We start from the raw sequence: 21,928 nt of genomic DNA, 5'->3' as shown, positions 1-21,928 counted from the left end.
GGCAGAGCCAGTGCACACCCTGGCCACCATCCACCACGGCTGCCCGCCCTCCTCCTCCTCCGGGAGCTCCTTGTCCAGCACCAGAGCGTGAGGTCTCTCTCCACAGGGACTGTCGGAGCACGGCTTCGGTGGGATCACTACCGACATCCGTGAGGGACAGACTTTCTACTACGCGGAAGACTACCACCAGCAGTACCTGAGCAAGAACCCGGATAGCCTGTGGGGCAGCGGGCACTGCAGGGCAGCCTTGCTTTGAGGCCCCATCCCCCTCCTGGGTGCACACACCCAAGAGACTGCAAATGCTTACCAGGCAATGAGATGCTTTGTCTCGCTGAGCTGCTCCAGAGGACCGGGAAGGAGGGTTTCTCCTTCCTCTGCACATCAGGCCCTACCTGGCAGAGGAAAAAGAACGTGGTTGATGAATCCTCATGCTTTGCTTCCAGCTCTGAGAAATGTAGCAAGTTCTCGTTACAACGAATAACTCTTGGGATATGTCCAAGAGTGCTTAAGACAAATTTCAAAGCCTCAAAACATTTAGGGAAAGAAAGAGTTATATAGCCACTTTCCCAAAAGTGAAATCCATGATGTACAGAATCATGGAAGTGTTTACACCCACAGATCCCTGCCAGTCAGTAACAACAGCTGCTCCCCACACACCTGTCACATCCCTGGTGATTTCTTACGCGAATTATTCAGTGGCTGCAGAGTCGGGAAAGCTTTCTTCCTGCGCTGAGCTTCACTTACTAAGTTAACCCCTTACCAATCACTCACCCCCGTAGACTGGCCTTGTTACCTGGTGTTGTAGTGACCCGCAGTCCTTTCCAGGCTCTCGCTGCGCCGTGCAAAGAACTGGCCAGGACGAGTGGTGAACGTGAGGGTTTAACATTTGTTGTAGGGCACCAAAGCAGAAGAAAAAGGGGAGAGAAGGGCACTGGAGGAAAAGGGAGCCTATACGTCCTGCACACGTCGTGGTCCACTGCAAGAGCAAGAGGGGAGCTGTGCAAAGTCCATGGCTGCTGCCTCCGTCTGCCTCATTCACCTCGAGCCGGGCACATCTGCCAAATAGCCTGGCATTTTTGAGCTATCGGAACAGCAACTTCTATAGAACGTAGCTAAAGGTTCCTGCAGTTCCCACACACCCCTGTACCCTCTCATGGGTCCTCAGACCATCTGGAAGGCTGCGTGGGGCTTCTTGGGGCTGCCGGTGGCTCCACACACAGCAGTTTATTAGCTCAGCGTCAGAATCGACAGGGCCACCTTGCTTCTGGGAAAGGGTGCACCCCAGGCCCTCCAGCTTCTGCCAGTCCCTGGGCCTATGGCTGAGTCCCCACAGAGGGTACCAATCCTCCTGGAGAAGGAACCCACGCTACATTGACAAGATTCATCCTGAAGCATCCGGCCCCGTTTCTAAATGAGGAACTTGATGAATGCTCTGGGTGAGGACCTCAACATGGGAGTTTTAAGCCAGGCAATTTAACCCCAACAAGCTTTGCTGCCTTTACCCAAGGCCGTTTCTGTTTGCAGACTGAGGTCAGAGGATTTCTGCCCACCTCTGTGTCATACTCCAAGGCGGGCAGGAGGAATGCCCTGCACAGTGATGGTGCCAAGAAGGAAGACACAAAGGACACCCACCGTGGGTGGGCCCTGCATGTCCTGCCAGAGACACTGCGGTCTGTGCAGGAAGACACAGGTGAGCTTGGAGAATGAGAGCTGTGAGCCTGGCCTTCTCCAGGTCCTGGGCATCAGCTTCCGGGTGCGCATGCATGGCCATAGGATGGACTGATATTAGCCTCATTCTGCACGTGAGCAGCTAGAGGTTCCAAGTTCAGAGGCCCCCTAAGGTCCTGCTGGAGGCAGGAGTGCTCTTCTGAGGAGTCCGCATGACGGCTTGCTCTGCCATGCCACCTGGCCTGTTTGGACCGAAACCTCAGCTCCCTTTCCAGTTTGGAGGCTGCTCCAGGAGACACCTTCACCCCAGGATGGGTGGGAGCACAAGGCACACGGAGGGCCCCACTCCCCTGCCTCTAACCTCTCCTACCCCACCCTCCACTCGCCAGAGCCCAGGATGCCCATGGCTGCTGAGGACCATACCGGCTCCACCCAGGGCCCTATTGTGACCTGGCAGCAGGCCGGGCTGTGAGCTGGCGGGCACGGAGGGCCCAGTGCTTCCCCTCGTTCCTGCCTGGGCTGACTCCTCCCTGTCACCAGGGTGGGGACAATGACAGGACGGAAGGAGGGAGAATGGCACCTGCTCGTGTCGGTCATACTGCTGTGCTGGGCACACAGCTCCCTGGTAGGTAGGTCTCCGTGGGACCCTCCCGGGTGCCCCCTGCCAGGGTATCCGTCCCTGGGCACCCAGGTGCAGCCCCCAGTGAGGTGGGTCCCAAGGCCAACCCAGGGGTGCTCACCTCACCCGGTAGTTATAGGAGGATTGGAGAGCAGCGCTCATGGGAGGCCCCTCACTGGGAACACCCCACACTTTAAAGTCGCAGTGGAAGAAGCTGGGGTGCCTGTGTGTATGCGCAAGTGTGTGTGTGCACACATGTGTGTGACCATGTGTGTTAGGCACCAAAGTTTTCCAGCACCAGAGCCAGTAGGCACCTCGGCAGAGCTGGCGGGCTGTGAGCAGACTGGTCCCTGGTCACATCTGGTCACCATAAGGACACCGTGCAATCCTCAGAGGGGCTGTGCTTGTCGCTATCAGTGTGAAAACTTCTGGAGGGTTCTGCAGGGCCCCCCAGGTCCAGCACAATCCACCATAGCCCAGAACCAGATCCAGGGTGTGGGTCCGTAGCCGCCACCATGCCTCTCTCGGGCGCTGAGGAGGTACAGGCCACACTTTCTAGCCAGCGTTGGTCAGCAGCTGTCGGGCCCTGCAACAGATGGGTGCGTTTGCGGCAGCGCATGAATTCAGCCGCTCCCTGTGAGCACGGTGAGGGGAAAGTATTAAGCAGAAACGAGTAGACGCAGTGGGCTTCAGCTCCCGCCCAATGGACAGAAACTGACAACAGAAGCCAGGGTGACAGGAAGCTTGGGAAGGCTGAGGAAGGGTCAGAGCCCAGCCCTTTCCGAGACACTGAGGCTCGGGTGGGCCCTGTCTGGTGAGGCAGCTTGGGCACAAGCAAGGGCGCTGCGAGGGGCAGGGGCTCGCTGTGCGGCCGAGGGGGACAGGCCGGTGTGAACGGGATGGGCTGAGAGAAAGCCGCAGGGCCCCGATGGAGCACAAACGTGCAGAAGCACAGGAAGGGCTGCCAGGCCTCTTCCGGTTACAAAGGGGCCTAGAGAACCTCAGGAGAGCAAGCGCGAGCGTGCAAGGAGAGACGGAGGCGGCTCAGAGGAGGGACCGTGCGGCAGGAGCTGGAGGACAGGAGTGAGCCCGGGGGATGGAGGTGTGGCCCGGCTTGTGCCGGAGCAGAGGGACAGACTGGGCAGCTTCAGGGAGGAATTGGTGAGGAAGCAGAGTCGGGAATGTGCTGACCGAGGGGATGTGAGCAGAAGAGGCAGTGGGGGAGACGGTTCCCGGGGCGGCAGGCAGAGGTTCCTGCCTAAGTGAGCAGAAGGATGCGGTGCATGGCCCTAGGCGATGGCTCACTTGGGTCCTGTTAGGTTTGGGTGCCTCGAAGACCCTCTCATGAGGTGCCGGGGTGGAGAGGGGTCAGTGTGAGCGTGGAGGTACAAGGTGGTGTGTGAGGCAGGGCCAGCGATGAGACCCTCCAAAAAGAGGGAAAGGGAGGAGTCGGCTGAGGCCTAGGAGAACGGGAATTCAGCAGGGCACAGTGTGCATTAAGGAGCCTGTTCCGAGACCATGCAGTCAGTCACAGGCAGCTCCTCCTCCATGGAACCCAACGGCACCCACCCGTCCAAATCAGCTCTCCAGGAGGCAGGCGGAAGACTCCGTGAGGTCCCGGAGCTAGGAGGTTGAGAGCCCAGGTGGTGCCGGCCCTGACTCTCATGGTTCTCACCGGAAAGGACAGTGTGGAATCTTTACTCCCAGCATTTCTACACCCACACCACAGCTACACAGCCCTGCCACATGACATAGCTCCCCTGCAGCCCTACAGCACACCCCACACCACACAGCCCCTACCACAAACCCTACACCTCATACCCCACACCCTACCGCCACACACCATCACACACACTTTAAGCCACCTCCACACCCCACCACCCCTCCTGACTCCCAGTCATGGGTGTGTGTTGTGGAGACTCAACAGAAATGCCCCACTGCGCTTGTCTGATTTCCAGAGGACACTGAGGCATGGTTTAAGTAAACCAGTCCCCTGGATGCTCGTTGGCTGCTAGTCCCAATGCTGGGCTTGCAGCAGCGAGCTTCATCCTCCCAGACCTGTGTTGGAAGAACCTTCCAGAAAGCCACGCTGTGGTGATGGAGGGAGCTGGTATGCCCAGGAGCACACGGTCCACACTGGGGTGCTGTTGGCTGGCATGAGGGGGGCAAGGGCGTTTGAGGGCTCTCACCTGTGTTGGGGGAGCAGACAGTTCGTGCCGGTTTCTTCCAAGCCAGCTGGCTTGCCTACTGGGCCCTAACACTTTTTCCCTCTTCCTTCTTCCTTTTAGTAATATGCAGCAAAAGAATCTATGCCAAACCTGGCCCATTCGAGATTTCTGCAGTCATAGGCGGGGATCCTGCAAATATTACAGAATTTCCTTGGCAGGTGGGTATTCTGGACAAGGGGAGTCATATTTGTGGCGGAAGTATTCTCAGTGAGTGGTGGATTCTCTCTGCATCTCACTGCTTCGAAAACACCAATCAGTAAGTACTGCAAACGGAATCTTTTTCTTCGTTTTGTTTTTTGACCTGTGAGGTAAAATATTTTCCCGGGTGCCCCGGAACCTCAACCAGTTTGTTGGCCATTGAACAAAATTTCAGGTGGCTGAACAAAGACCTGTCTGGCTGCGTGCTCCACTGGCAGGTAGGGGTGAGCTGCCCTCCTCCCTGGGTGGCTCCCATCTTTCTGAGGGTCTGAACTTGCAGCACAGATGTGCCTCGGGCTTTGCATCTTGCTGAGTTCAGTGGGCCTGGCCTGACTTCTGGAAAGCACTTTTCCAATTTTTGCTGTCCCTTGGAGAGACCATGGCTGACCATGGCTGCAGGGTCAGAGTGTTCCTGAGGGCAGGGCTGCAGCCCTAACTGCACATGAGAATCTCCCAAGTCCATCCACAAGTCAGGGTTTTTAAGCAGCTTCCTAGGTGCTTCCTCTGCAGCCCGCCCAGCCCTTCTTTCGAGTCAGTGCTGAGAGCCGCAGTGACTTTTGCTGCCAGACACTGGAAGTGCTGGGTGATGGAACGTACAGGGCCCTTTCCCCGAGGAGGAGACCATCATGCCCAGAGCCACTCAGCATAGCGCAGGCCTGGAACTCAGCTCTGTCTCCTGCCACCTGAAGGGGGCTCTTTGCTTGGCTCTGCGGCACATGCACCACCCAGACATCTCCCCCTACTCCTACTTCTTAGGATCGCGGCTGCCGACATACAGAATTATTATATTTCTATTGCTTAACATTTTTTCCTCCTTTTATTTTGAAATCAGCTCAAACTTGGCGATTGTGCATGGCACAGACAACTTAGAAGCCGAGGAAGTGGAGAGTGTAGGAGTGGACCTGATAATTATCCACCCTGATTATGACAGCGCAATCTACAACAACGACATAGCTTTGCTCTTGCTCAAGACCCCATTGGTCTTCGATGTCACAAGGATGCCCGTCCACCTTTCAGAGGTCACTGACACGCAGGCATGGACCACCTGCTGGGTGACCGGATGGGGTGTTACCAGTTGAGTTCCTCAGGGCCAGCCAGGATGGGGTGGCACTGGCTGGCGTTTAGAATGGGAAGCAAACTCTGGATGCCCTGCTGGTCCCTGGGGAATTCTTCCTGGCACATCTGGGGACTTTGATTCTCACTGAAGGCCCATCATGAGCCTCGTTCTCAGGCTACTGGGAGGCCATCTTTCACAGGCTTTCCTGGGATCCTGTTAACAAGCGTGTTAACATTTGGTGGCCCATAAACCCTCCAGAGGAACTCAGCGATAACCAAGTGGTGGTATTCCAAGTGTGAGGGGTGACTTGGAGGAATTCTGAGGGGCAAATGGAAGGGCAAAGGGGCAGAAATGGCAACTGCCTCCAACATGCCCACACCACTGTCAACCACAGCAGCTGTGTGCCAGTTGCTGATGTCTGATCTGCTCTCCAGTAAAAGGACTCTGATCAAAATGTTTGCTAATTGCAGGTCAAGACAAGAGGAGGGGATTAATGAGTGTAAATTTTTCTTTATGGAATTGACCTGCAATCCACTCTCAGGCCACTTGCCAGACAACTGCCAAGTAGTCCCTTTCATCTTTGTTCTTGGCTAGTGTGTTCTGCTGCCTCATGACAAACAGAGGAGAAGAAACACATCACAGGCAGCATTATTCTTCCAAGCAGGCACACAAGAGGATGAGTATTATTCCAGGGTGAGCCCAGAGCTCTGAGCTTGCTGGGAATCACCCTGAGAAGCTTTCCATGAGCTTCCATAAAAGGCCATCTTAACCTAGAATTCTTCAAACTTCACCCAACACACTGACCCTCTGTCTTATTCCAGGAAGCAGTCTAGACAGTGGGGATTCCGCTGGAGAGGGGGGAAACACCACATTCTTGGAGGTAGAACATCCCAGGGGTTGGGTTCCAGGTGCAGAGTGAATGCTTTGAGGAGCCTGAGGTGACTCAAGTCCTTCTATCTGTTCTGGCCCAAGAACAAATCTGCCATCATGGGTTCTCCTGATGGGTTTGAACAAAACACCCTTTGAGAATCCCACCTGGGGCCTGGCACTTTCTGTGGGATGAGAAGATGGTGATCTCTGGCTGAGACTGAGGGCTCTGGATTCGGGGGGGGCTCCCCACCTCCCACCCTCCTCAGTTCAAATTTGAATGGTTCTCTCGGCTGTAGGGAAGTCCACTTATCAAGAATGTGGAAAGACACCACGTGGGTGGGTATGTGACCTCAACCAAAAGAGACCATTCTGGGCTCAGGGTCAGGGCCCTTTCTCCATCTGCTTCTCCTCAGGCTTAACTTTTACGAAAACTTCAAAGCTGCAGAAAGTCAAACTTGACCTGGTCCAATGGGAAAAGTGCTTCCATATTTTTCCTCTATTCACCACAAACATGATATGTGCTGGGAGTTCTGAAGATGGGAAAGACGCCTGCCAGGTAAAAGGCTTGGGCTTTGTGTGGAGAGGATGATGGGTTCCCTTTCTCTTCTCTAGGTAACTTTTGCCACCAGAGTTTCCTACAGCTGCCATAGCAAAGGACCACACTGGGAGGCTGAGAATAACACAAATGATGCTTACTTTGTTCCAGAGGCCCTGTGTCTAAGATATCTGCAGGGTCCTGCTCCTTTCCCGGGTTCTAGGAGAGGAGATTTTCCTGCCCCATCTGGCACCTTGTGTGGCTGGCAATCATGGGTGTTAGGTTGCAGACACCTCACTCCCACCTCAGACTTCACGTGGCTTTCTCCTATCTTTTGAGCTCTAGTAAAAATGAGACTTTTAACATTACACGTACTGCCCAAATCAGTACAAAATGAAACTTTAAATCTGTCAACCTGGACAGCCCAGATTTGCCTGGCCCGATGCCCACATGAGTGGGAGAGCTGCCCCTGAGCAAATGTGTGCTCTGTATCAGGACCTGGACCGGATACTTTCTTCCACAGCCGTCCTGCGGGACAGGCGCTGAGCCCCACACTGAGCACAATGTGTTCTGGCTGGCCCAGCTGAGCCTTCCTCCTGGGGTTTCAAAGGTCTGCCTGGCTCCAGATGTGTAAGATCCCAAAGGTACGCTGTTCGGTGCAGCTTCTTTCACGCGGGCCTCTCATCTCCACAGATGGATTATAATTTCATTTGTAAGGAAGGTTATGTGATTTTCTAGTGACTTCGAGGCATTTGGCAAAGGACACTTTGATTCAAAGTTGATTCAAAGGGACAATCATTTGTCTGTGACAATAATCTGGATTTTTTAAAAACAAGTAAACCCGTATCTCATCTTTTGAGTTTTCACAGTTTTGGGCTTGGATTTGGATTTTTCACAAATCTCTGAGAGGTGCCTTTATCCAACTTTTTGGGTGTCACAAAACATTTTGAAAATAAAGCTTTGGAAGTTTTGTAACAATGTGTAGAGTGACCTATTTCTGTAAGATGATAACGATATATGCACATTTGCATACAAGGATATAGAAAGTTACATCAGAAGATATTAAAAGGAGCCACCTCTGTGGGGTGGCATTAGGAGTGTTGTTGATTTCACTTATTTATTCAAACACATGGTAAAGAAAGTTCAAACTTTACAGATGCATATATAATGGTGGACAGATTTACATCTTACATTTTTTGCCCAAAGATAAGCTGTGGTTGCACGAATGTGTATTCTTGAAACATTCTTTTCAAACACAATTGTGTATATGTATTTATTCACATCCTATGGATATTTTTCGTTCTTTTCCCATATCTGTATTTTCCTTAATGATGATATATCATTATTAAAATTTCAAAAATAGTCCAAAAGATTTGGAGGAATGAAAGCTTATCATATTCCTCAATTTTTATGTCAGGTCTACAGTTATGTCTGCTACTTGTGTTGATTTGGTGACCTTTTCATGATGTTTTAAATTTGCAAGTTGTTTAAAATTTAGCGATTTGAACCAAAACATGACACTTAGACATAAATTAGTCTTTTTTTCACATTTGGTCTATAGCAGCTTGTACGCTTAGTATATCCAACCAGTGACATATGAGGCATAATAGATGTTTGGTTTTGTTTTTTACCTTTTGCTATTATGAGTGACACAGAAAGAGAAAAATGAGCTGGCAGAAAATGGATTTGAAGTGAAAAGGCAGGGAGAAAGTTAGAACACTTCTGAAAACCAGCAGAAGTCAGCGGCAAAGGGGGAAGAAAAGCACTTCTTGGTAAATCAGAGCTGATACTGATACTGATGATGGTGGTGGTGGATTTTGACCAAATTGTCATGTGTGGCATTGCTTTTGGCCAAATTGTTTCTCAGCTTCAATAGTCAGAAAGCAGGGTCATGAGGTCGGAGGGCCAAATCACCGTCAAAAAATATTCTGCCATCCAAAGATGCCCTGCACTCCCCATCATGGCCTGCAGGAGTAGTGCTACTGTCCCTTCCACCACCTAACTTTTCTTTCCTAGGGTGACAGTGGGGGACCTCTGGTTTGCCGCAAGAAGAAGAAGAAAAAGAAGAAGAAGAAGAAAAACACATGGTACCAGCTGGGCATTGTCAGCTGGGGCAAGGGCTGTGCCAAAAAGGATCTGCCTGGGGTGTACACAAAAGTGTCAAATTATCTGCCATGGATTAATGGCGAGACAACACAAGCAGGGATGCCTTACAGTCATGAGCCAGACTCTGGGCAGCGATGGCTTCTCTCACCTCTGGTCATCTTGTTCCTGTACTTTCTCACACTTCTATTATTCTGGTGATTAAAAACAGTATAATCTCAAAACTCAAGTGTCCTTGGTTTCTGAAAGAAGGGGAGGATGGGTGCAAGTGATGAGGACTCAGGAACACTTGAGGTGCCTGAGCTACTCATACACCCTGGGGACTGAGAGGAACCTGGGGTGACTGTGTATCTGCAGCTCACCAGAGTCTGGGGTCTGGGAAGGTCAAGCTGTCCTCAGTGGTCACCACCTCCTCTTCCTCAGGGAGGAATGGCCAGGACCTCTACAGCAGAAAGCCTGTTGGTCCCTGTGAGAAGCATGCATCCTTCCACAACAGCCTTTAGAATCCAAAGAGCAGAAAATTCACCAAGTAAGGAAGACTTTGCACTCTCTCTCTTTATTTTTTAGCTTTGTCCTGAGGCCCACAGACTTTGTTTCCAGAAAGTTCCTTGAAGCTTCTTCACATACCTTTTGTGTCAGTTAGGGTACGACAGATTTAATATAAAAATACATATGATTATATAGAGAAAATCAGAACCTACCATTTAGGAACCTGCCATTCCTACCATTTAGAATGTCTAGTTTCTATTAGAAAAACTTACAAGTTATGTAAAGAAATGAAGTACCCAACACTCACACAAAAAATCAGTTAATAGAAATGATCCCTTGGTATTCCCAGGTATTAGATACAGCAGATAAAATCTTACAGTATATTCAAAGACCTCAAGGAAACTATGGTAAAGTAAGCAAACAAAAGTAGGATAAAAATTAATTAACAAAAAGTGAGTCCCAAAAAGGAGAAAGAAACTGTAAAAACACCAAGCACACATTCTGTACTTAGAATGACTGACATCTAAAATAGAAATTCAATAGAGGGATTCAATAGCAGTTTCTAGAAGGTAGAAGAAATAATTGGTGTGCTCAAAGATAGAACAATAGAGAATATCTCATCTCAAAAACAAACAAAATGTTTTTGGGTAAAATTAGCAACTCAGAGACCCATGCAAACAAATCAACATATTATAATGGGAATCTCAGGAAAGGCAAGAGAGAAAAGAACAGAAAAATATCTGAGTAACCAATGGCCTCATAGCCTGCAGTTCTGAAAAACAAAACAAAACTAAACTAAAACAAAAAACCTTTCAAACTGCACATATAGTTCCAACAAACTCCCTACAGGCTATATACAAATATGTTCCAAAGTCCATTATTGCTAAATTATTGAAAGTCAAAGACAGAAAACATTGAAAGCAACAAGTGACAAATGATTATCTTCTAGGGAATATCAATGTACACAATGGCTCGGCTATCGCTCAAAACAATGAAAAGTAGGCAGTGGTTAGGCATACTCAGATGTGCTGAAAGAAAAAAATTTGTCAAATAGGAATTCTATACCCAGCCAAACTGTCCTTCATAGATGAGGTAAAATTGACTTCTGGTCCAGGACAAGATGAAACAGATGTACTTCTCATTTTAAGTAAGAGCAGCTCAAAACTGTGACTATTATAAATAAAAGAAATGTACACAGACTCTGAGAGGTGGAGAGGAGTCATATCATGTGGGGCCCTAAGGATCTGATAATGAATTGGTGAGTTCCATGGGTTGTCTTTTTAATTTTTATATCCAGAACTGAGTGCCAGAGAATTCAGCTACCAGGGAACACCATAAAGCCCCAAGAAAAGCCTGCTCTTTCTAGCCAAACTTCAAGACAGAGTAAAGTCTGACAAAATAGAAAAGTATTGATGATAACCACCCTCCTCAAGCACACACACACAAACACACACACACACACACACACACACACTGTGCTCCACCCCCATTCCCATCAGCAAAGGCCAACTAGGGAATCTGGCCACCTCCACCTCATCCATTTGAGGAAGGAAGTCGTGTCAGAGAGGCCTAGTGAGGCCTGAGACATTAACCACCACTTCAGCAGTGTGTCCTCCACACCAGTGTCAGTGGAGACTGAAGAACAGAATGAAAGGTGCTTCTCCCCTTCCAACCATGCAAAACATGAAACCAAACAATGAACGTAGGCCCTTAACTTACATTACACACAAAAATAAACTCAAATGAATTGTAGACCTAAATGTGAATACTAAACTCACAGAACTTCTAAAAGAAACACAGGAAAAAACGTTGTTATCTTGGACTAAGTAAAAAGTGCTTAGATAAAATTGCAATAGTACAATTAATAAAAGAAGAAAATTGACAGATTGGATTTTATCAATATTAGACACTTTTTTGCCTTAAACTTAATCAAGAGATGGACTGAGATGAAATCACATACCTTATAAAGGACCAGCATTCAGAATATGCAAAGAACACTTCAATTCAAAATTAAAAAGTAAACAATCCAATATGAAAGAAAAGCTCACAAACATCTAAATAAACATTTCATTAGAAGAGAATGAATGGCTAATAAACATGTGAAAATATGTTCTGTATCATTAGTATTAAAATTGCAAGAAACTGTAACCAAGTAATCATTAAGCTGTAACTAATTAAGTTGCCTCTACTTCACTGTGGTTTTTTAATAAATGCTGCCAGCTTTTGTTATTGGTTGGAGCTCTCAGAACCTGTTCTGGTTCTGTGATCTACATAATTTTAAAATCAATTTTGTTTTGTTTTTATCAAACTTCACTAAATTGTCTAAAAATTTTCTCTTTTAACATTAGATATTAAGAAAATGCAATTCAAACCACAAAGAGATACCACTACATACCTTTCAAGATGGCTTAATCAAAGACACACAATAACAAGTATTAGCAAATATCTGGAGAAATGGGAACCCTTGAATGTTGCTGGAAGGAACATAAAATGGGATAGCTACTTTGTAAAAACAATTTGTCAGTTTCTCCAAAAGTTAAACAAAAATTTGTTGTACAACCCAATAATTCTACTCTTAGGAATCTATCCAAGATGAATAGAAATCAGTCTCTACACAAAGACATGGATGTAGATATTCTTAACACCATTATTTACTATAGTTCTAAACAGGAAATAATCCAGATTCTCAACCAGTAAGTGGATAAACAACACGTGGCATATCCACACAATGGATGCTGTTTAGTAATCTGATGGAATGTACTCCTGATACATTCTGCTGCACAGGTGAATGTCAAAATTATTAGGCCAAGTGAAAGAAGCCAGATATGGACGACCACCTGTTCTGTAAATCAGTCTATTAGAATAGTTCAGAAAAGATAAATAAGCACAGATAGAAGCAGGACTGAGGGCTGCTATCAGATAGGGCTGGACTGAGAACAATAACAACTGCAAAGCAGCAAGAAGGAACTTTCTGGGGAGCTTGAGATGCTACTAAAGTGAATGGTGGGGTGGGCTGCATAACTGTAAACTTCATAAAAATCACTGAGGTGTACATTTAACAAAGGGTGGATTTGTGGTATGTACATTAACCTCAATAATTGAAAAAGCTAAAATTCTCCCAATATAAGAATAATTTGAACACTTTCATACACATTTAATCATTAACTTTTTGGAAATTACCTTGTTTGTGCTGTCCCTGGGAGGCAGTGGAAGAGGACTGTAAGTTCAAACCCAGGTTGGGCAATTTACTGACTGAGTAAGATGCTGTCTCAAAATTTTAAAAAAGTTTTAAGAAGGGCTGGTATTGTCTTCAGCATGGAACAAAAGAGGAGCATGGAAGCAGCATGAGACCCTCTGTTAGGCCCATCCCTTTGGCCCAGGGTGGCAGAGGAGCCCAGCCATACAGGTGCCAACACAGCTGTATTTGTGCCCTGCCCCTATGAACAAGAGAAAGAGGGCCTCTCTGAGGCTCCTCAATGAAAATTGAAGCCCACTGGAAAAGTGAAGAAAATCTGCAATAAAGGAACACCACACTATTATAGTTGGTAAGTCGGAGGGACCAGCATCTCACATGAGAACCTGGTCTAACTTCAGGGGAAAGACAGCTGGGACTTGCAGCAGAAACTTACAGAGTTCAACCCAGCAGGAAGACAGAGATCTCAACAACTTGGGCCTTGCAGACAGAAATCAGCCTGAACCTCAGGGGACAGCTGCTGGCTTGCCAAGACTAATTAATTTAGATTTGCACACTCCTGCCCACACTGTCTATTGTGTCAGCAGAGGCATACCCTGAAGGAGGCCCTCTATTTCTATTTGCATTTTCAAAGTAATAATTTTCTCTTATCTTTAGTCATTTAAAAATATATCTTTTTCTTTTCTCATTTTTTCCTTTTTTGTCTTCTTTTCTTTCTCTCTCTCTCTCTCACTCTCTCTCCCGTCTTGAACTTCATGACTCTTCCTTTTAGTTCCTGTTGCTATTCTAAATCAAATTTATTTTCCTTCTTTTTCTTTTCATCTCTTTTACCTTCTCTCAATTGCCATTAATTTTAAAAGAAAGTGATTACAGTTGCTAGCCTCCCTATTGCTGTTAGTTTGCTCTGTTCTTGGGTATATTTTGTTCTGCCTTTTCCTCTTCTCTTCAACAGCCCCCTAGAATTTGTGTGATCTTCCTGTGTCCTCTGACCTTACTTCTAACCTGTCTCTATCCTTTCTGTCTATCTATTTATCTATCTATCGCTCCCTCCCCAACTCCTTCTAAATCCCAAGACTGAAGGGTAAAGTTGCTATACTGAAGAGTTTATTCACTATAAACATATTTTGGGCTGGTCCTCAATTTTGATTTAATTCACACAGTTAAAGGTGATAGATTAATAACTACCACAAATTGTTATTTTTCTGTGCTATGCTTGATGCTGTTATGTTGCTGATTATATCACTTGGGCTAAGGTGTTGTGATTGATCTATTCAGTTGTCCTCCCTGGTATAATGAAAATGAGATTGCCTCAGAGACATTAGAGACTCAAAACCTAAAGACCAGCTATATCTGGAAGATCAAAGTATTAACCCAGGAATTAAACCAAGGACAGTACCAACAACAAAAGTAGAAATGAGAAGACATTTAAACAAGACACAAACACAGACTTCCACCTCACCAATGGTAAACTCTGTGGGAAATGAGGTGGAAAAGTCTGACAGTCAACCATCTGGACACCCTGAACTGATATCACAGGAAGTAATAAAATGGATAAATGAGGCTGTAGAAAAATTCAAAGCAGAAATAATTTCCCAGATAACCACAGAGATGGTGAGAATGAAAGACATGATTAGAGACTCTAGAACAGAAACAGATAAAAAACAGATGAGCTCAGGACCATGGTGGAAACCATGAATGCCAGCATAGGAAAGAAATGGAAACCTTGAATGCTCAACATAGGAAAGAAATGGAATCCATGAAACAGAATCAAACAGATATCCAGGAGATTAAAAACTCTATAGAAAACATTCACAGGAGAATGAACAAATGTGAAGATAGAATTTCAGATATAGAAAATAGGATAGCAGTCAGTGACCATGAAAAGAGAGATCTCTTAAAAACAGTAAGGGATCATAAGAAATCAATCCAAGAACTCATAGTGATGCAAAAAAGAATAATATAAGGCTGATAGGAATACATGAAGTAGCAGGAGAAAATACATATGACATTTTTTAAAAAAACTGTTCCCAGAATTACTGGCAGAAAACTTTCCAAACAGAGGGGAGGAATTTGACATACAAATAAGTGAGGCATATAGGACTCCAACTAGCCACAATCAAAAAAATGTCTACACCAGGACAATAATCAAGATTCTGGAAACCCAACAAAAGAACAAAATACCCCAAGCAGTTAGAGAAAAGAAACAAATCACATGCAAAGGAAAGCCCATCAGAATCACAGCAGACTTTTCAACACAAACCCTCAAGTCAAGGAGAGCCTGGAGTGAGGTATTTCAAGTCCCAAAAGAAAACAACCTCCAATCTAGACTGATGTATCCTGCAAAACCCTCTTTCAAAACCGATCAGGAAATAAGATACTTCCATGACAAATAACACCTGAGAAATTTCATGAACATGAAACTGGCACTCCAAACACTTCTAAACAATATCCTGGAAAAAGACAATGAAGGCCACAACCCTATAAGGGCCACCAGAGCAAATATACCAGACAAGGCAAGAGATTAAAGGGAGAGAGGGAAAAATGAAAAATAAAAGAACCAACAACAGGAAAATAATATGACAATGAAAATTCAATACATAACAGTTATAAACATCAATGTAAATGTCCTCAATTCACCAATCAACAGGAAAAGGCTGGCAGAATGGATTAAGAAGCAAAATCCAACAACATGCTGTATACAAGAAACCCACTTAACCCACAAAGAAATTCATAGACTGAGAATAAAAGGATGGAAAACAGTTCTCCATGCAACAGGAGTTTGGAAAAAAGTGGGGGTAGCTATCTTATTTGTTGACAAAATAGGTTTCAAACCAAAACTATTTAAGAGAGACAAAGAAGCCCACTACATTCTTGTAAAGAGAACAGTCCAAGAGGAAGAAATGACAATCATAAATATATATGCACCAAATACTAATGCCCCCAACTATACAAAACAAATATTAATGGATATGAAAAACAAACTAAGCACTAATACAATTGTAGTGGGGGGACCTCAATACTGCACTGACACAAATAGAAACATCATCTAGACAAAAAATCAGCAATGAAATAACAGAACTGAACCAAGTCTTAGAACAGACTTAGTAGATGTCTACAGAGTGTTCCACCCCATAAAATCAGAATATACATTCTTTTCAGCAGCACATGGATCATTCTATAAAATAGACCACATGCCAGCTCATAGAACATGCTGAAGTAAATGCAAAGAAATTAAAGTTATCCCCTGTACATTATCAGATCATAGTGCAATTAAAGTAGAGATCAATAGCTTAAGAAACTGCAAGAATTTAACAAACACATGGAAATTAAATAACACCCTGCTGAACAACCATTGGGTTACAATGGAAATTAAAGAAGAAATTAGAAAGTTTCTACAATTAAATGATAATGTCAATACAACATACAGAAATCTATGGGACACAACAAAAGCAGTTCTACGAGGGAAATTCATAGCAGTAAATGCCCATACTAGGAAAACAGAGTGAGCTCAAATAAACAACCTAATTCCTAACAATCTAATGCATCTAGCTTCTAGAAAAAGAGCAAGACAAACTGAAAGCTCATACAAGGGAGGAAATTATAAAGATCAGAGCAGAAATGAATGCAGTGGAGACTAAGAGAATGATACAAAAAATCAATAAGTTGAAGAGTTGGTTTTTCAAAAGAATAAATAAAATTGATAAACCCTTAGCCAACCTTATCAAAAAACAGGAAAGAAAAGGCTCAAATTCAGGAAATTAGGAATGAAAAAGGTGAAGTCACAACAGCCAATATCATACTAAATGATCAAAAACTGAAAATCTTCATGCTAAAATCAGAAACAAGACAAGGATGTCCACCATCACCACTCCTGTTTAACATAGTTCTAGAAACATTAGACACAGCAATAAGATGAGAAAGAAATAAAAGTAATAAAGATAGGAAAGGAAGAAGTTAAACTGTCACTATTTGCTGATGATATGATGCTCTACATAGAAGGTCCAAAAAACTCTGCCAACAAACTTGTAGACTTAATTCAGTAGAGTAACTGGATACAAAGTCAACACTCAAAAATCAATAGCCTTCTTGTACACAAATAACAGGCTCACTGAGAGAGAAATTAGGGAAACAATTCCTTTCACAATAACATCCCCCCAAAAATGAAATATCTAGGAATCAATCAAACAGAGGAAACAAAAGACCTCTACACTGAAAACTACAGCACTCTGAAAAAAGCGATAGAAGAGGATATAAGAAGATGGAAAGACATCCCTTCCTCCTGGGTAGGAAGATTCAACATAGTGAAAATGCCCATACTTCCAAAACTTCTATACAGATTCAGTGCAATTCTGATTGAAATCCCAAAAGTACTTTTCATAGAACTTGAGAAAAGAATCCAAAAATTCATTTGGAACCAGAAGAGACCTAGAATAGCAAAAGCTATCCTCGGCCCCAGAGACATGGCAGCGGGTATAACAATTCCCAATCTGAAACTATGCTACAAAGCCACTGTGATAAAAACAGCATGGTACTGGTAAAGAAACAGATTCGAGGATCAGTGGAACAGACTGGAAGACACAAAAACAAATCCAGATGTACTCAGCTACGACATCTTTGATAAAGGGGCTGACCATCCTCAGTAGAGGAAAAATAGCCTCTTTATTTTATTTATTTATTTACTCATTCATTCATTTATTGATACCAGGGATTGAACTCAGAACCCTGTTGCTTTTGAGGCATGCTGCAGAACCACTGAGCTAAATCCCTGGCCTGATAGCCTCTTTAATACATGGCGTTGGAAAAACTGGCTTTCAACTTGCCAAAGAGTAGAACTAGATGCCTATTTTTCACCATGCACTAAACTAAAATCTAAATGGATTAAAGATCTAAATATCAAAACAGAAACACCAAACTTATTGGAAAGTAAATAAGGCAGAACTCTCCAAGACATTGGTATATAGGAGATGACTTAATAAACAAATCCTCAGTAGCACAGGAACTTGCTCAAAGAATCAACAACTGGGATCTCATTATATTAAAAAGTTTTTGCAGTGCAAGAGAAATCACCAACAGAGCTAAGAGACAACCTACAATGTGGAAAAAAAATTTTACCAGCTACTCCTAGACAAAGGACTACTATCTGGAATATATAAAGAAATAAAAAAATACAGCCCCCGAAATATAAAGGCCCAATTCAAAAACGGGCATCTGAAATGCATAGATATTTCTCATACAAAGAAGTAAAAGCAAATAAATATATGAAAAAATGTTCCACATCACTGGTCATTCGAGAGATGCAGATGAAAACAACGCTGAGATTCCACCTCACCCCACAAAGAATGGCTGCTATCAAGAAATCAACCAATAACAAATGCTGGTGGGGCTGTGGGGAGAAAGGAATCCTTCTCTATTGTTGGTGGGAGTGCAGACCAGTGCAACCACTGTGGAAATCAATATGGAGATACCTCAAAGAACTAGGATTAGAGGTCCCATTTGACCCAGCTACCCCCCAGCTGGGTATCTTTCCTAAAGAATTAAAAGAATCATACTACAGTGATACATGTGCTGTTTACAGCAGCACAGTTTATAATAGTTCAAACTTGGAAACAACCCAAATGCCCAATCACCTGGAGACTGGATAAAGAAGATGCAGTTTTTCCTATAAAATGAAGTACTACTCAGCCATAAAGAATGAAAAACTAGAGACATTTATAGCTAAATGGCTGCACATTGAGGCTATACTCTTAAGTGAAATAAATAGGACACATGAGTAAATACTGAGTAGTTTCTCTGGTGTGAAAAACTAAAAGTGTAAATAATGTTCATATGGTATAATTAAGAGGGTAAAATTGGAAGAAGATTAGCTAAATGGAGGGGAAAGTAAATAAGGGAAAAGAAAAAATGTGGAAAAAATGAAAAATGGAAACAAAGTCTTTGTAAATAGGGAAGGGTAAAGGGAATGAAGGGAGGGCAGGGGTATGGGGAAAAAATAAGAATCGACATATCATGCAAAGGTACAAGATTCCAATGATAATGTAACTGTATTGTTTGCCTTAAATTTACCAATAAACTTAATGGAAAAAAAAGATCTGGGGTTACAGCTAAGGGCAAAGATCCTTGGCTCAATCCCCAGGTCACCAAAAGAATTGTGCCCTCCAAAGTTTGAAAGTTGTTACTGGTATTCTCATGGCTTTTGCTGGATCTTTAAACATTCAGGGGTTTTTAAGCAGGGCGTGAATGAATAGATCCATAACCATCATGAGGCAGAAAGGAATCACAGGGCCTCACGAAGCTCTGCTGTGGCGCATGCAAAACCTTCCCTCTCAGGGTTTCCGGCCTCTCCAGCATTAGATCACTGCCAAGTAGAGAATTCTCCGAAATGGCCATAGAGCCAGCACACGGGATGCGGTCCAAGCCAGTGGCTTGAGCAGCGAGGCCTTGTGCTCCTGCTGGAATCCACTTGGCTTCCCCGTCTCCTCTCTCAGGAAGTTGTGCTCTCCGAAGAGTCTCCCCACTTGACTGCAGACTACTAGAGACAATTTCAGACATGAGGACAAAGAAGAGCAGGGGACAGTGGGGTGACAGAAGTCCAGCCCCTCCGCTCTGCCTCACTCTGCTCTCATGACACCTGGAGCAGGAAGAGGTGAGCGATGCGATCCTGCTTCAGCTTTGGCTGGGTCCCCTGGGAGCTGGGGGATCCAGGGACAGCTACTTAGCTTCTGTTTTCTCCCTCTTTGTGTGACTTCTGATATGATGCCTGTCTTGCGTTTGTCAGCATCATTCCCCCATGCTGCTCTGAACAAGGAGGAAGTCTGAGCTTTGTGCTCAATCCTGGGGCAGGCTGGAGTTTGTGTCATGACTTGGCTTTCACAGGAAGAACGCGCTGGCCTCACTTCCTGTCTACTCTTGGGTCACCCCAACTCAATTCCTTTGCTCATTCCTCCTCTTCCCTAGACATGGCCCAGTGAAGCTCCCCAGGGTGCTGTCCTCAGAAGTCCTCTCGTGTCTCTCTATGATGTCACCTATTGTCACCGTGGCAAACATCATCTCTATCCTCACATCTCTGAAGTTCCAGTGCCTTTCCTGGAGCTCCCCCTAAGTTCCAGAAACATCAATCTGAGTCCCTAACCAACCTCCCCAGTAGGAGGTCAAAGAGGCATCTCAAAATGAGTGTGGCCAAAACTGAACTACTAGTTCACCCAGACCACCCTAAATCTTCTCCCCCACCACAAGCCCCCCACAATATGGTAAAAGCATTTTTATCCATCCAGTTGCCCAATCAAAAATCCCCAGGAGCTAGGTTTGATCTCTCTCTCTTTTTCTCTGCCGGCATCTGATCTATTAGCAAGGCTTACCAGCACTGATGTCAAACCATACCAGAATCCAACTGTATCTCACCATTCCAGGGCTACTGCCCAATTTCCCTGATCTCTTTACCTTCTAGTTGCTCTCCCTACATCAGCTATCTCAATCCAACACCTACCACATAGTCCACAGTCACCTGCTAGCAAGTCCTGTTTTTTCTTTACACCATTTACTAGGACCTGAAATGATCATAATCATTATCCTGTATGTTGGTTTTACACTAAAGCCATCCTTGAATGTAAGCATTTTGACATCTGTAAGATTTATAGGTCCATTCTTTGTATTCCTATTGGTGTTATGGCTTGTATCTAGGTGTCCCCCTAATGCCTCATGGACTCCTTTTTTGGGAGGTGGCTGGGTCATAGATATTTGATACTGGATTATGGGTGTGATAACTGGATTGGGTTAGCCTAGCTCTGGATGTGGGTGATGGAATTACTCAAGACAGAAGCTCCACCCTGAGTGTGGGTGGCACCAACCAATAGGCTTGCGGCCTGGATGGAGTGTAATGGGAAAGGAAGGGCCACTGCACGCCTTCCTCCAGCCTGCTATGCACAAACTGTTTCTCCTCTGCCATGCCCCGCTGCAGTGCTGGCTGCTTGTGCTCCCAGATGGTCTCAGATACAGATTTAACCCTTGAAGAGTTCTGGAAGGAATATTACATCCTTTCCTGTGTAGGGTTAATTGGGAAATTCTGGGCCAATGTCTCTCTGCCTGTGTACAGGAGAGAGACTTTGAAGGCTCGGTCAAGGACCGTGAGTCTTCAAATGACCAACCTGAGTTACAACTTCCCTTGGAAAGGAATTGAGTTCATAAGTCAGGGGTTCACTGTATTTTGTTCAACACGGCCTAAAAGCAACAGGATATATACATAAGGCCTACATCATCTGGTTTTATGTAAATGCACTCTATTACGACACAGGTGCATTTCTCAGAACAGATCTATCATCATTATTAAGTGACGCATACCGTGGCTTAGGATGCACGAGAAAGATAAACCTGGGTTTCTGAAACTCCTGTGCTAATTATATCAGTGGTTATAGATATGATGCAGTTTTCATATCTCAGTTTATTTATTTTTTGCAATGTTGGGTATGAAATCCAAGGCCTTGCCCATATAGCTAGGTAAGTGCTTTACCTCTAAGCAACACACACACAGCCAGCCTCAACTACTGATAGTCTATTTCACCTATGAGTGTCTTGCTCTTTTCTTATTTCTTTTTCTTGAGGAAATAATTTTTATTAATTCATATTTCCCATTTATTAACTTATTTGTACTTTATTTCACAATTTTTAGGGGCCTATGTCATTGACTTCTTTCAGTTTAATAAAAACTACTTTTCCATGCCCTTGATACTGGCAGAAGTTTAGAATCTTTGACTTCTGTCTACCACCCCCCACCCTGTGTGTTATTGTTGTTAAGCATTTTAGTTCTATGTATATTTTAAATTCTTCAAGACATTATAGGTATTGCTTTACACAATAAATACTCATTTCAATTTACCCTCACACTTACCATTTTTTTCTTTCCATTCTACAGTTTATAATTCCATCCATGATCATTTTTCTTCTGCCAGAACACTGCTTCATTATTCTTTTAATG

At 44.7% G+C, this 21,928-nt stretch overlaps 2 protein-coding genes across 6 annotated transcripts in view; one reads left to right on the top strand and one right to left on the bottom strand.

Annotated features, from left to right (window-relative positions):
* The window catches only part of Prss55 (serine protease 55), a 52,371-nt gene extending 30,443 nt beyond the window's left edge, over nucleotides 1-21,928 (bottom strand). Inside the window, exons 1-3 of one of the 2 annotated variants that reach the window (XM_033765527.1) lie at nucleotides 1,633-1,665; nucleotides 794-976; nucleotides 308-392 (exon numbers count right to left, since the gene is read on the bottom strand). In XM_033765527.1, the coding sequence (XP_033621418.1) occupies nucleotides 308-392; nucleotides 794-976; nucleotides 1,633-1,650 (286 nt within the window). In that variant the 5' untranslated portion in view covers nucleotides 1,651-1,665. Of the gene's footprint in view, nucleotides 1-307; nucleotides 393-793; nucleotides 977-1,632; nucleotides 1,666-21,841 lie in introns of those variants that run through there. The other variant, XM_010622941.3, reaches the window with a different exon arrangement.
* LOC104861443 (serine protease 52) lies at nucleotides 2,215-9,520 on the top strand. 4 transcript variants are annotated; one of them, XM_033765529.1, is made up of 4 exons: nucleotides 2,215-2,293; nucleotides 4,576-4,673; nucleotides 7,054-7,196; nucleotides 9,192-9,520. In XM_033765529.1, the coding sequence occupies exons 2-4, from the start codon at nucleotides 4,580-4,582 to the stop codon at nucleotides 9,477-9,479; spliced, it is 525 nt and encodes a 174-aa protein (XP_033621420.1). In that variant the 5' UTR covers nucleotides 2,215-2,293; nucleotides 4,576-4,579; the 3' UTR covers nucleotides 9,480-9,520. The 4 variants fall into 4 exon arrangements, 2 of the variants coding, with proteins under 2 accessions (XP_033621420.1, XP_033621419.1); XM_033765528.1 differs by having other exon boundaries at nucleotides 2,227-2,297; XR_004517894.1 differs by lacking the exons at nucleotides 2,215-2,293; nucleotides 4,576-4,673 and adding an exon at nucleotides 5,717-5,787.

The sequence above is a fragment of the Fukomys damarensis genome, unplaced genomic scaffold (genome assembly GCF_012274545.1).
Source record: "Fukomys damarensis isolate Sample0158 unplaced genomic scaffold, DMR_v1.0_HiC HiC_scaffold_18, whole genome shotgun sequence".
NCBI lineage: Eukaryota > Metazoa > Chordata > Mammalia > Rodentia > Bathyergidae > Fukomys > Fukomys damarensis.
Note: the sequence above shows the minus strand (reverse complement) of the source record. Positions and strands in the feature narration are given on the sequence as shown.